The sequence below is a fragment of the Triticum urartu genome, chromosome 4A (assembly GCF_056163025.1).
Source record: "Triticum urartu cultivar PI428250 chromosome 4A, HENAU_Tu73, whole genome shotgun sequence".
NCBI lineage: Eukaryota > Viridiplantae > Streptophyta > Magnoliopsida > Poales > Poaceae > Triticum > Triticum urartu.
The window spans coordinates 2,869,910-2,883,773 of NC_141876.1; the positions used below are offsets into that span (position 1 = coordinate 2,869,910).

Here is a 13,864-nt window from a genome sequence, read left to right on the forward strand (position 1 = left end):
GTCCGATGCCGCCGCATTCTATCGAGCCGAGGAGGGCAGCTCGATGGAGAAGGTGTTCTGGTCTCAGTATGCTGAGGCCGGACATCCCGTGCCCCTGAGCGACCAGCTGAAGCAACTGGTCGAGCTGCACAAGGTGGCCGAACAGGCCATGAAGGGCCTCATTGTTCGGCTATGGCCTGGAGGGGCTCTGCCTGGGAGCTATTTCGGGCTGGTGCGGCGGTTGGTGGAGGCCTGTCCCAGGCTCGAAGTCATCAAGCGCTCCGTCTGCATTGAAGGTGCCCGTAGGGCCCTTGCCCGTAGGGCCCTTGCCCGTGCTAAGGTGCACTGGGGCAAGCTGGATGCTGAGAAGCTGGTGAAGGACGGGCCACCGCTGGGGAAAGAGCATCGCAAGCCCGAGAATTACTATAAGGATGTTCTGAAGGGTGCCTGCCTTGTGGCGGATGAATGTTCTAGGGATGTAATTTTTGAGTGAAACGTGCTCGTTTTGTCCTGTGCGCTGAAAACTTGTTTATGTGCGCTAAGCAATGCTGTTGGAATTTAAAATATTACCTTCTGTGCGGCTGTTTATCAATTCTGAGAGATGGTGAGTCGTCGGCTTCTGCCCCCGTGCCGCTAGTGCTGGGGTGTTCGGGGATAGACCCGAGCACTCTTTTTTCCCATGTTTGGGTCCTTTGAGGGAGGCGATCAGCCCAACGAACAACGCAATCGGATTATAATGCGTGAACACTCTCACTTAGCCATAGAATTCAATAATTTTAAATTTCGGCGAAGCCCCTGGTATTCGGAAGACCGAGTTCGGGGCGCTATCCATGCCTTGGCCGGACAGAGCCGGCTCCTCGCCCAAAGCGGCATAAGTCTCTAGGGACTCGAAAAACGTCTCGAATAGCGACCAGCTCTCGCTTCATCATGACAGTCAGTTTTAGCTTTCTCCACTGAGGTGCTCGACCCAGCTCAATTGGGGCACAATCACAGTGGTTCTCCTATAGTGCTACCTTAGCCGATATAGCGAAACATAAGGCACCAAAACATAGGAGCCGGGCAAACCAAACTATGGACCCAAGACATGATTCGGAGCCGATGCATATAATGCTATAAGTTCGGGGTGCCGCACTTGTTAAAGTGTTCGGACTTCTCACACCATATTGAGGGGTACTAAAGCCCCTGGCGTATTTTGGCCGTACCAACATGTACGGGTGCATCATGTCGTTAAGGAACATAAAGAAAAAAGGTAATGCAAAAATAGACGAAAGCTATGCATTGTTTATTAAAAAGGGATGCGATCAAAGCAGAATGATACAAATAATGCGATAAGTGGAAGGTTGGACTAGTTAACATGTCTGTTCCAGGGTGTAACGCCCGGGTAATCAAGCTACAGTAAAACTCTCCTAATGATGCCATGTCATCTGCGATTACTGTTACTAATCTCGGGATAATTCGAAACCGCGTCAAATTCAAACTTAAAATTAAAGTCGACAATAAAAGTTTTCAAAATTGAAACAAAAATGTTCGGTGGACGCCAAATATTACAAAGGTAATTATGGTGCAGAAAACACATTTTTAGTAAAAGACTAAATACTTTAGAATGAAATAAAACAGAAAAGAAAAAAAATAAAGAAAAGAAAGAAAGAAAGAGAAAGGAAAACCCCCAAACCCCCCTGGGCCATCTGGCCCAGCTAGCCCAACCGGCCCAGCTGGCCACTTCCGTCGGCCCGGTCGAACCGGCCCGACCGGCCACCCCTTATCCCCACGACCAAACCCTAACCCCACCCCGTCGCCCCACTCGCCCCCCCCACTCGCTCTCCCCCTCCTCCTCGATCCAGATCGGATCAAGGGGAGCGAACCACTGACGCCACACGCCGGCGCCCGGAGCTCGGCGACCCCGCCGCCAGGAGCCCTCCCCACCGGCCTGCTTCCTCCTCTCCGTCGGCCTGCCTCCTCCTCGTCGACGCCATCCCCGTCCCCCTCCAGCACGGTCCTCCTCGTCCTCCTCCTCGAGCACCGCTGCCCGCCTGCAACCCCTTGTGAGCCCCCTCCTTCTCCTCTGCTCGCAGACCCTGCCGCCCACCACTGCCAGCGCCGCCCTATCCCCTTGCCTTGCCTCGCCGCGTCGCGGCTGCGGCCACGGCCACGGGCCACACGCCGGCCGTGCTCCCTCCCCCCTGCCGATGCACCCTCCCCATGCGCAGCTCGCGCCCGTCTGCGCTCCTGCTTGCTGGCCGCGTCCGCCCCAGGTCCTGCTCGACCACGCCCCGCGAGCCTCCTCCCTGCGCGCCCCGTGCCGCTATTCCCGCCGGCCACGGCCTGCGCGCCCACGCCCTCCCACTGCTGCAGCTACCATGGCCTCGCCCCTCACGCCAGCCCGTCCGCGCGGCCCCACTCCGGCGGCGCCTCCTGCTGCCGCCGCGGCCACGCCGGCGCCGTCCCTTGCCCGCAGCCGCTGCTCCACTCGAAGCAGCGCCTCTGCCGAGCCCACCCACCATTCCAGCCATCGCCGGAGATGGCCGCGCCGGCTTGCCCCGCTCGGGTGCCCAGTCGGGTCCCGGCGCCCACCCGCGCCCGTGTGCCCGCAAGGCCCTGGACCACTTACACGCGGGCCCGAGCACCCAGAACGTTTATAAAAAAATGGAATTAAAAAAAATTAATTAAAAAAAATAAAAACTAAATAAAAATAAAAATATTAATTAATTAATTAACTTAACTTAATTAATCCTAATTAGATTAGCCTAATTAACTAGTTTCACCTAATTAACTTTGATTAATTAACGTAACTAATCTGATTAACTAAACTAATTAACCTGGTTAATTAGATAACAGACAATGACATGTGGGTCCCACTGGACCCACCTGTCTGTTTGACTGGTCAACCGACCAGTTGACCTGCTGACATCACTCTGATGTCATGCTTGCGTCATCATTCACTCTCTGGATAATGTTGGGTTTAAATAAATAATTAAAATCAGAAAATGATTTAAATCTTTAGAAAATCATATCTTTTAATCCGTAATTCGGATGAAAATACTTTATACATGAAAGTTGCTCAGAACGACGAGACGAATTTGAATACGCAGCCCGTTTATCCGCCACGCATCCCTAGCATAGCGAACACGCAACTTTCCCCCTCCGGTTCGTCTGTCCGAAAACGCGAAACATCGGGGATACTTTCCCGGATGTTATCCCCCTTCATCGGTATCACCTAATACCGCGTCAGGGCACCCCTAGCACCGTTACTTGTCTTGTCATGCATCGTTATGCATCTATTCGCATTATATTCATTGTTTCTTCCCCCCTCTTCTTCCGCTAGACACCGAGACCGACGCCGCTGCTACCCAGTACGACTACGGAGTTGACGACCCCTCTCTCTTGCCAGAGCAACCAGGAAAGCCCCCCCTTTGATCACCAGATATTGCCTACTCTTCTCTATACTGCTTGCATTAGAGTAGTGTAGCATGTTACTGCCTTCCATTAATCCTATTCTGATGCATAGCCTGTCCTTGCTACTACTGTTATTACCTTTACCTGCTATCCTAATTCTTAGTATAGGATGCTAGTGTTCCATCAGTGGCCCTACACTCTTGTCCGTCTGCCTTGCTATACTACTAGGCCGTGATCACTTCGGGAAGTGATCATGGGCATATACTATACACTTTATACTATTACATTACTTGTGATGCTGTTCGGAGATGGGGGCTGAAGGGGCAGGTGGCTCCATCCCAGTAGAGGTGGGCCTGGGTTCCCGACGGCCCCCGACTGTTACTTTGTGGCGGAGCGACAGGACAGGTTGAGACCACCTAGGAGAGAGGTGGGCCTGGCCCTGGTCGGCGTTCGCAAATACTTAACACGTTTAACGAGATCTTGGTATTTGATCTGAGTCTGGCTACTGGCCTATACGCACTAACCATCTACGCGGGGACAGTTATGGGCACTCGACGTCGTGGTATCAGCCGAAGCCTTCGTGACGTCAGCAACGGAGTGGCGCGCGCTGGATTGGACTGGAATGCCTACTAGGCTAGGTCTGCTTCCGGCAGCCCACGCAACGTGCAGGTGTGCTAAGGGCGATGGGCCCAGACCCCTGGGCGCTTAGGTTTAGACCGGCATGCTGACCTCTCTGTTGGTCTAGGTAGGGCTGCGACGTGTTGATCTTCCGAGGCCGGGCATGACCCAGAAAAGTGTGTCCGCCCAAATGGGATCGAGCGTGTTGGGTTATGTGGTGCACCCCTGCAGGGAAGTTAATCTATTCGAATAGCTGTGATCTTCGGTAACAGGACGACTTGGAGTTGTACCTTGACCTTATGACAACTAGAACCGGATACTTAATAAAACACACCCTTCCAAGTGCCAGATACAACCGGTGATTGCTCTCTCACAGGGCGACGAGGGGAGGATCATCGGTTAGGATTATGCTATGTGATGATACTGGAGGACTTCAGTCTACTCTCTTCTACATGCTGCAAGACGGAGGCTGCCAGAAGCGTAGTCTTCAAAAGGATTAGTTATCCCCTTCTTATTCTGGCATTCTGCAGTTCAGTCCACATATGATACCCTTATTCCATTTGATACCCATGCATATGTAGTGTAGTTCCTTTCTTGCGAGTACTTTGGATGAGTACTCACGGTTGCTTTCTCCCTCTTTTCCCCCTATCCCTTCTACCTGGTTGTCGCAACCAGATGTTGGAGCCCAGGAGCCAGACGCCACCTTCGACGATGACTCCTACTACACCGGAGGTGCCTACTACTACGTGTTGCCCGCTGACGACGACCAGGAGTAGTTAGGAGGATCCCAGGCAGGAGGCCTGTGCCTCCTTCGTTCTGTATCCCAGTTTGTGCTAGCCTTCTTAAGGCAAACTTGTTTAACTTATGTCTGTACTCAGATATTGTTGCTTCCGCTGACTCGTCTATGATCGAGCTCTTGTATTCGAGCCCTCGAGGCCCCTGGCTTGTAATATGATGCTTGTATGACTTATTTTATTTGTAGAGTCGTGTTGTGATATCTTCCCGTGAGTCCTTGATCTTGATCATACACATTTGCGTGCATGATTAGTGTACGGTCAAATCGGGGGCGTCACACAGGGGCAAGCTGCGAAATAGTATGCGGAACAGGTATACTGCTCATGATAGAGACCACCTGGGAGTTCCGTACTGCGGCGTGGCTTGTCTGCTTCCCTGGTTCTTGCATCGTTTGTGCGGCAATTGAACCGCCGAACAGGCCTTCCGAAGGATGGAGTCCTGAAAGTAAGAGAAAATTTTAAAAAAAATCGGCAGCCCCTGGTACGGTTTAAGCCGTATTTTTGGGCGTGCCATGATGGTGCCCCTCCCCCTGTACCCATGGTATCTCTAGAGCGTAGTTATGTACGCGAAGTACTAGCGTCGCCTTTTTACGAGGGTTGGGGTTGGGGCCGCATTGCTACGCCTGCTCGGATCGTGCCAGGCGGTCTTGTTGTAGGTTACTCCGGGCGCGCTTGATGGTGTCCGGTCGTTTAGTGGCCGGACTGGAGAACTGCCTGAAGAGGCTGCTTTATACTTCCGCTGCAAGGGACGCCGTGTGCTCCTCCATTCGGAGGGAGCGTTCGGTGTTTCCATTGACCGTAACTACTCCTCGAGGGCTTGGTATCTTGAGCTTAAGGTATGCGTAGTGCGGTACCGCATTGAACTTAGCGAATGCGGTTCGCCCGAGCAGTGCATGATAACCACTGCGAAACGGGACTATGTCAAAGATCAATTCCTCGCTTCGGAAATTATCCGGAGATCCAAAGACCACTTCAAGTGTGACTGAGCCTGTACAGTTGGCCTCTACACCTGGTATTACGCCTTTAAAGGTCGTTTTGGTGGGCTTAATCCTCGAGGGATCTATGCCCATTTTCCACACTGTATCCTGGTAAAGTAGGTTCAGGCTGCTGCCGCCGTCCATAAGGACTCTAGTGAGATGAAATCCGTCAATAGTTGGGTCTAGGACCAATGCGGCGAATCCGCCATGACGGATGCTAGTGGGATGGTCCCTTCGATCAAAGGTGATCGGGCAGGAGGACCATGGGTTGAACTTTGGGGCGACTGGCTCTACCGCGTATACGTCCCTTAACGCGCGCTTCCGCTCCCTTTTGGGGACGTGGGTTGCGTATATCATGTTCACCGTCCGCACTTGTGGGGGAAAACCCTTCTGTCCACTGTTGTTCGGCGGCCGGGGCTCCTCGTCGTCATCGCTATGCAGCCCCTTGTCTTCATTTTCTGCGTTTAACTTGCCTGCCTGCTTGAACACCCAATAATCCCTGTTGGTGTGATTGGCCGGCTTTTCGGGGGTGCCATGTATCTGGCACAAGCGGTCGAGTATTCGGTCCAAACTGGACGGGCCCCTAGGATTCCTTTTGAATGGCTTTTTCTGCTGACCGGATTTAAAGCCTCTGAATCTGGCATTAACTGCCGTATCCTCAGCATTGTCGCCGTTAATGCGGTGCTTCTGCTTGTTGCGATGCGACCTGCCACTACTATCCCTGGTGTCTGAATTACCAGGGTTCTTGGTCATATTGTTGCTACGAGCAAGCCAGCTGTCTTCTCCCGCGCAAAAGCAGGTCATGAGTGTCGTGAGTGCTGCCATAGATTTCGGCTTTTCCTGACCAAGGTGTCGGGCCAGCCACTCATCACGGATATTGTGCTTGAAGGCTGCGAGGGCCTCAGCGTCCGGACAGTCGACTATTTGATTTTTCTTTGTTAGGAACCGTGTCCCGAATTGCCTGGCCGATTCCTTTGGCTGCTGAATTACGTGACTTAGGTCATCGGCGTCTGGGGGTCGCACATAATTGCCCTGGAAATTGTCGAGGAATGCGGCTTCCAGGTCCTCCCAACAACTGATTGATCCTGTTGGCAAGATGTTAAGCCAACGCCGAGCTGGTCCTTTAAGCTTGAGTGGGAGGTATTTGATGGCGTGGAAATCATTGCCGCGGGCCATGTGGATATGAACGAGATAATCCTCGATCCATACCGCAGGATCTGTTGTGCCATCATATGATTCAATGTTTACGGGTTTGAAACCCTTGGGGATTTGATGATCCATTATTTCGTCCGTAAAGCAGAGTGGGTGTGCGGCGCCTCTGTACTGGGCTATATCATGACATAGCTCCAGTGAGCCTTGTCTACTGTGTTCGGCCCTGCCGAATTTGTGGCCGGCGTGACGGTTGCCGTCTCGAGCCATGGGGCGCCCACGTGATCCGTAGATCGATCTTGTTTGCCTTGCCTTGTCCTCCAACATGTCTCGTAAGTCCGACGCATATTCCCGTGCCTTGGTACGGGGTGCGGCTTGAGTGGTGGGCCGAGAGGCCTCTCTGTCGCGGCCACGAGGTGGTCGGTCGGCCGCATCAAGTGCTTCCTCCTCTAATCGGGGTAGCAACCTGCGCTTTGGGTAGCTCTTGGAGGGGCGTTCGAGTTTATGCTCTTCGGCCGGAAGGACTTCAGTCCATCTGTCGACTAGCAAATCTTGATCAGCTCTAAGCTATTGCTGTTTTTTCTGGAGGCTTCTTGCCGTGGCCATAAGCCTGCGTTGAAAATGCTCTTACTCGACGGGATCCTCTGGCACGACGAATTCATCGTCGTCGAGGCTTGCCTCGTCTTCGGAGGGAGGCATATAATTATCGTCCTCGACCTCTCTGTCTCCCGCTCTCTCATGAGGGCTATTTTCTCCATCCTCCTGTGCTAAATCTTGCTGGAGGGGGTTTTCTTCGGCGCTTTCCGGAGTATTATTATCTCCCGTGCTAGAATCACCTTGTTTGTTTTGGCTTGATTTTGAGTGGCGCCGCTGACGCCGGCGCTTAGGCTGTTTCTTGGAGGGGTCATCCTCCGCTGTTCCATCACCATCTTCCTCTTTTGGAGTGTCCACCATGTATATGTCATACGACGAGGTGGCTTTCCAGGGCCTAGTAGGCGCTGGTTCTTCATCATCTCCTTCATCGGCGTCCATACCGTCGATGTCTCCGGAGTCAAAGTCGAGTATGTCGGTTAAGTCGTCGACAGTGGCTACAAAGTGGGTGGTGGGTGGGCTTTGAATTTCTTCATCGTCCGTACCCAACCTTGTTGACCGTAATCCGGCCAGGGCTCTCCTGATAAAGAGAGAGAGACTTCAGTGACTTCAGGATATCGCCGAGAGGCGAGTGCTGAAAGATGACCGCGATAGTGAACTCCATGATCGGCGCCCAATCGGATTCGATCGGCAGGGGCGCGGAGGGTTCGGAGTCCGGAGAGGAGTCCGGCTCCTTGGAGTCACGAGTCTCACAGAGTACGGGGCTGGTGTTCGGCTCAATCGCCGTTGGGGTCGCAGCCCCCGAGGTGGCGTCCAACCGCCCATCCTCGATCGGCGCAGTTGGCTCCGAATTAAGGGTCGGAGCTGATGCGGGTGCGGCCTCCAGGGCACTGTTCGGTGGCAGAGCTAAATCATGCTCGTCGTGACAGTGCCGCGCGCTTGGCAATGGCTCGAATCCGTCGAAGATCAAGTCCCCGCGGATGTCAGCCGTGTAGTTTAAACTTCCAAATCTGACCTGACGGTCGGGGGCGTAGCTTTCGATCTGCTCCAGACGGCCAAGCGAATTGGCCTGCAATGCGAAGCCGCCGAAGACAAAGATCTGACCGGGGAGGAAGGTCTCACCCTGGACTGAATCGCTTTTGATAATCGTAGGAGCCATCGAGCCTGACGGCAATGACACAGAGGAACTCTCAATGAAAGCACCAATGTCGGTGTCAAAACCAGCGGATCTCGGGTAGGGGGTCCCGAACTGTGCGTCTAGGCCGGATGGTAACAGGAGGCGAGGGACACGAACTTTTACCCAGGTTCGGGCCCTCTCGATGGAGGTAAAACCCTACGTCCTGCTTGATTAATATTGATGATATGGGTAGTACAAGAGTAGATCTACCACGAGATCGAGGAGGCTAAACCCTAGAAGCTAGCCTATGGTATGATTGTTGATGTGTACGTTGTCCTATGGACTAAAAACCCTCCGGTTTATATAGACACCGGATAGGGTTAGGGTTACATAGAGTCGATTACAATGGTAGGAGATCTACATATCCGTATCGCCAAGCTTGCCTTCCACGCCAAGGAAAGTCCCTTCCGGACACGGGACGAAGTCTTCAATCTTGTGTCTTCATAGTCCAGGAGTCCGGCTGAAGGTATAGTCCGGCCATCCGGACACCCCCTAATCCAGGACTCCCTCACCTATAGTCAGTATTGGTTTTATAGGAATATGCGTGTGGCTTGGGACCTGGCCCGGGAGGTGAAGATCATGCCGCTTGAGGACAATCTCTATACAATGCAGTTTTCGTGTCTTGGAGACTGGGAACGGGTGATGGAGGAAGGTCCATGGCAGTACAAAGGGAAAGCCGTGATCATGGCTCCATATGATGGATTCACGAAGCCCTCGTTGATCGAGGTAAACAAGATAGATATATGGCTTCAGATCCATGACCTACCAGACGGTTTTTTCCCTAAGGTCAAGGCGTTGTCGGCTACAGTTGGCGATTTTATCTATGCTGAACCAAAATCCCAAGATTTTGAAGAAAATTTCGTCCGCGTCAGGATCAAGCTAGATGTCACAAAGCCCCTCAAAAACGCAGTGTCGCTGGTTATACGCAAGAAGGACACCGTGGAGAGGGTCATCTTCCGTGTGACATATGAAAGGCTGCCAGATTGGTGCGCAGTCTGTGGAAATCTTGGACACACTTTCAAGGAATGTGGAGATGGGTTGCACCATCCAAAAGCACTTGTGTTCAAAGATCTCCGAGCAACTTGGTTCAGGGGGCCAGGCAGAGGCCCGGGTGAAGGCTCAGGAGAAAGGGGAGGCCGCGGAAGAGGCAGATCAGGAAGGGGCCGTGGACATGGTTCTTCACAACATGACCCTTCAGTGGAAGAGGAGCACGAGGGGCGAGATAACAGGGCCTTTGACGTTACAATGGAGGAAGAAGACAGGAACAGAAAGAGGGGTGTGACTACTGCTGAGCTGAAAGGTTCGGGGACCATCCCATCATCCTCGACCTCAGGGGTGATGCCACCCTTTCTACCGCCACCCGAGACCCCACAGAGCCCACCACTGAAGCAGGAACCCAAGAGGAACAAGCCGAGTCCAGCAACCCCTGACAATGCTCTGGTTAAGAGCACAGTTTCAAAAATCAATGACGTGCTTTTGGTGGGCCCCCTCAGTGGGTCGCGCCTAGCGCAATGAGTATCTTATCCTGGAACTGCCGCGGGGCTGGCAACCCCGCGACAGTCAAAGAGCTTCGTGAACTAACGAGGCAGTTTGCCCCCTCTATACTTTGTATCTTAGAAACTCAAATAGAGGGTACGAGAGTAGAAAACTTAGTAGACACACTCGGTTTCAATAAAAGTTATGCAGTTAGTAGCTCTGGTAGGAGTGGTGGACTAGGTATTTTTTGGAATGATGAAATAAAGTTGGAAGTTGTTGGCTATTCGAAATACCACATTGACACTTTGATTGATGAGCTTGTTGAAACTCCAGTGAGGGTTACTTTTGTCTATGGGGAGGCTCAGGTCCCGGAGAGATACAAAACTTGGGATATGCTCCGTGGTACTGTAGGTTCTCATAGTAGGCCATGGGCCGTGGTGGGAGATTTTAATGAGGTACTGCATGGTCATGAACATGATGGAATAGGCAATAGGAGTCAAGCCCAGATGGATGCATTCAGAGATGCATTGGATACATGCGACCTTTCTGATATTGGTTACACAGGCTTGAATTGGACCTTTGAGAAAAGAGTAGCAGGAGGTACTTATACAAGGGTTAGGCTGGATAGATGTGTTGCGAACAATGAATGGCTCCTCAACTTCCCAGCCACCAAGCTTGAGCACAAAACAGCAGCCGGGTCGGACCACATGCCTATCCTCCTCCAGCTATGTGACGTGCATGCATGCAGCAGTGGGGACAGATCCTTTAAATATGAGACTATGTGGGAGAGGGATGAGAATCTTTTTACTGTGGTCAGCAGCAGATGGGCAGAACAGGTGGGCGACACAGTGGATTCGCTGCGCGGAAAACTAGGTGAGCTGGCGGGCGACCTTACCAGATCATACAGAGAACACTTTGGATCAGTGCGGCCAGAGATTCAATATTTAAACAACACACTTCAGGTGCTACGCTCTGCCAATGGGCGCTCTGGCCCAAGTCGGGAGGAAATCAAGGTATGTGACAGACTGATTGAACTCTATCATCGCGAGGAGATCCTCTGGCGGCAGCGGGCGCGATTGGATTGGCTTGTTCACGGAGATAAAAACACATACTTTTTCCATTTGAGAGCAAGCCGTAGAAGGAGGAAAAATAAAATAAAAATGTTGCAGAAACCAGATGGTCAATTGACAGAAAATGTAGTAGAGATGGAGGAGATGACTACAGAGTTCTACAAAAACTTATACACGTCTGAGGGGGTGCAGAACATGGACCTGGTAATTGACACGGTACCAGTTAAAGTTACACCTGAAATGAATGACATGCTCAATGCCCCATATAGCCAGGATGAAGTGAAAAAGGCCCTTTTCCAGATGTTCCCTATCAAGGCCCCGGGACAGAATCTGCTGAATGCATCAATGAGACAGTTCTAGTTCTAATTCCCAAGGTAAAAAAATCCAACACTGTTATCACAGTTCTGCCCGATTAGCCTGTGTAATGTGCTCTATAAAATTTCCTCAAAGGTTATATCGAACATATTAAAGGTTATCTTGCCTGACATGATATCCCAGGAACAGTCAGCCTTTGTGCCAGGTAGATTTATCACTGACAATATCATAACTGCGTACGAGTGCCTACACTTCATGAAGCGCAATAAGGCAAAGAAACATCAAACCTGTGCTTTAAAGCTTGATATGATGAAAGCTTACGACATAGTTGAATGGGCATATCTGAGGGCCATAATGCTTAAGTTGGGCTTCACAGAAACATTGGTGAACATCGTCATGGGTATGGTAAGCTCTGTAAAATTCTCAGTTATGTTTAATGGAAGGAAGCTTCAAGAGTTCAACCCTTCATGAGGAATCCGACAGGGGGACCCAATATCTCCATACTTGTTCTTGTTAGCAGCAGAGGGCCTTTCGTGCCTGTTAAAATCCAGAAGTGAGTCACCAAACTTGGGGGGGGGGGTACAAGTGGCACCGTCAGCGCCGCAAGTAAACCACCTCTAGTTTGCAGATGACAGCCTGCTGTTTATCAAGGCGAATAGTGGGGGGGCTACTGAGGTCCCCGAATCTTGGACACACTTTCAAGGAATGTGGAGATGGGGTGCACCATCCAAAAGCACTTGTGTTCAAAGATCTCCGAGCAACTTGGTTCAGGGGGCCAGGCAGAGGCCCGGGTGAAGGCTCGGGAGAAAGGGGAGGCCGCGGAAGAGGCAGATCAGGAAGGGGCCGTGGACATGGTTCTTCACAACATGACCCTTCAGTGGAAGAGGAGCACGAGGGGCGAGATAACAGGGCCTTTGACGTTACAATGGAGGAAGAAGACAGGAACAGAAAGAGGGGTGTGACTACTGCTGAGCTGAAAGGTTCGGGGACCATCCCATCATCCTCGACCTCAGGGGTGATGCCACCCTTTCTACCGCCACCCGAGACCCCACAGAGCCCACCACTGAAGCAGGAACCCAAGAGGAACAAGCCGAGTCCAGCAACCCCTGACAATGCTCTGGTTAAGAGCACAGTTTCAAAAATCAATGACGCGCTTTTGGTGGGCCCCCTCAGTGGGTCGCGCCTAGCGCAATGAGTATCTTATACTGGAACTGCCGCGGGGCTGGCAACCCCGCGACAGTCAAAGAGCTTCGTGAACTAACGAGGCGGTTTGCCCCCTCTATACTTTGTATCTTAGAAACTCAAATAGAGGGTACGAGAGTAGAAAACTTAGTAGACACACTCGGTTTCAATAAAAGTTATGCAGTTACTAGCTCTGGTAGGAGTGGTGGACTAGGTATTTTTTGGAATGATGAAATAAAGTTGGAAGTTGTTGGCTATTCGAAATACCACATTGACACTTTGATTGATGAGCTTGTTGTAACTCCAGTAAGGGTTACTTTTGTCTATGGGGAGGCTCAGGTCCCGGGGAGATACAAAACTTGGGATATGCTCCGTGGTATTGCAGGTTCTCACAGTAGGCCATGGGCCGTGGTGGGAGATTTTAATGAGGTACTGCATGGTCATGAACATGATGGAATAGGCAATAGGAGTCAAGCCCAGATGGATGCATTCAGAGATGCATTGGATACATGCGACCTTTCTGATATTGGTTACACAGGCTTGAATTGGACCTTTGAGAAAAGAGTAGCAGGAGGTACTTATACAAGGGTTAGGCTGGATAGATGTGTTGCGAACAATGAATGGCTCCTCAACTTCCCAGCCACCAAACTTGAGCACAAAACAGCAGCCGGGTCGGACCACATGCCTATCCTCCTCCAGCTATGTGATGTGCATGCATGCAGCAGTGGGGACAGATCCTTTAAATATGAGACTATGTGGGAGAGGGATGAGAATCTTTTTATTGTGGTCAGCAGCAGATGGGCAGAACAGGTGGGCGACACAGTGGATTCGCTGCGCGGAAAACTAGGTGAGCTGGCGGGCGACCTTACCAGATGATACAGAGAACACTTTGGATCAGTGCGGCCAGAGATTCAATATTTAAACAACACACTTCAGGTGCTGCGCTCTGCCAATGGGCGCTCTGGCCCAAGTCGGGAGGAAATCAAGGTATGTGACAGACTGATTGAACTCTATCATCGCGAGGAGATCCTCTGGCGGCAGCGGGCGCGATTGGATTGGCTTGTTCACGGAGATAAAAACACATACTTTTTCCATTTGAGAGCAAGCCGTAGAAGGAGGAAAAATAAAATAAAAATGTTGCAG

General features: G+C 51.6%; 2 protein-coding genes across 2 annotated transcripts; both read left to right on the forward strand.

Annotated features, from left to right (window-relative positions):
* The first annotated feature begins 10,660 nt into the window (after positions 1-10,660).
* On the forward strand, positions 10,661-11,584 carry LOC147974239 (uncharacterized). Its single transcript, XM_087519403.1, has one exon. It carries the CDS (start codon positions 10,661-10,663, stop codon positions 11,582-11,584), a length of 924 nt encoding a protein of 307 aa, XP_087375529.1.
* Positions 11,585-13,201: 1,617 nt separating this feature from the next.
* LOC147974240 (uncharacterized) lies at positions 13,202-13,597 on the forward strand. The gene has a single exon (XM_087519404.1). It carries the CDS (start codon positions 13,202-13,204, stop codon positions 13,595-13,597), a length of 396 nt encoding a protein of 131 aa, XP_087375530.1.
* Positions 13,598-13,864: the final 267 nt, after the last annotated feature.

Coding starts and splice junctions, on each gene's coding strand:
- LOC147974239 (XM_087519403.1), top strand. CDS start 10,661: ATGGATGCATTCAGAGATGCATTGGATACATGCGACCTTTCTGATATT.
- LOC147974240 (XM_087519404.1), top strand. CDS start 13,202: ATGGATGCATTCAGAGATGCATTGGATACATGCGACCTTTCTGATATT.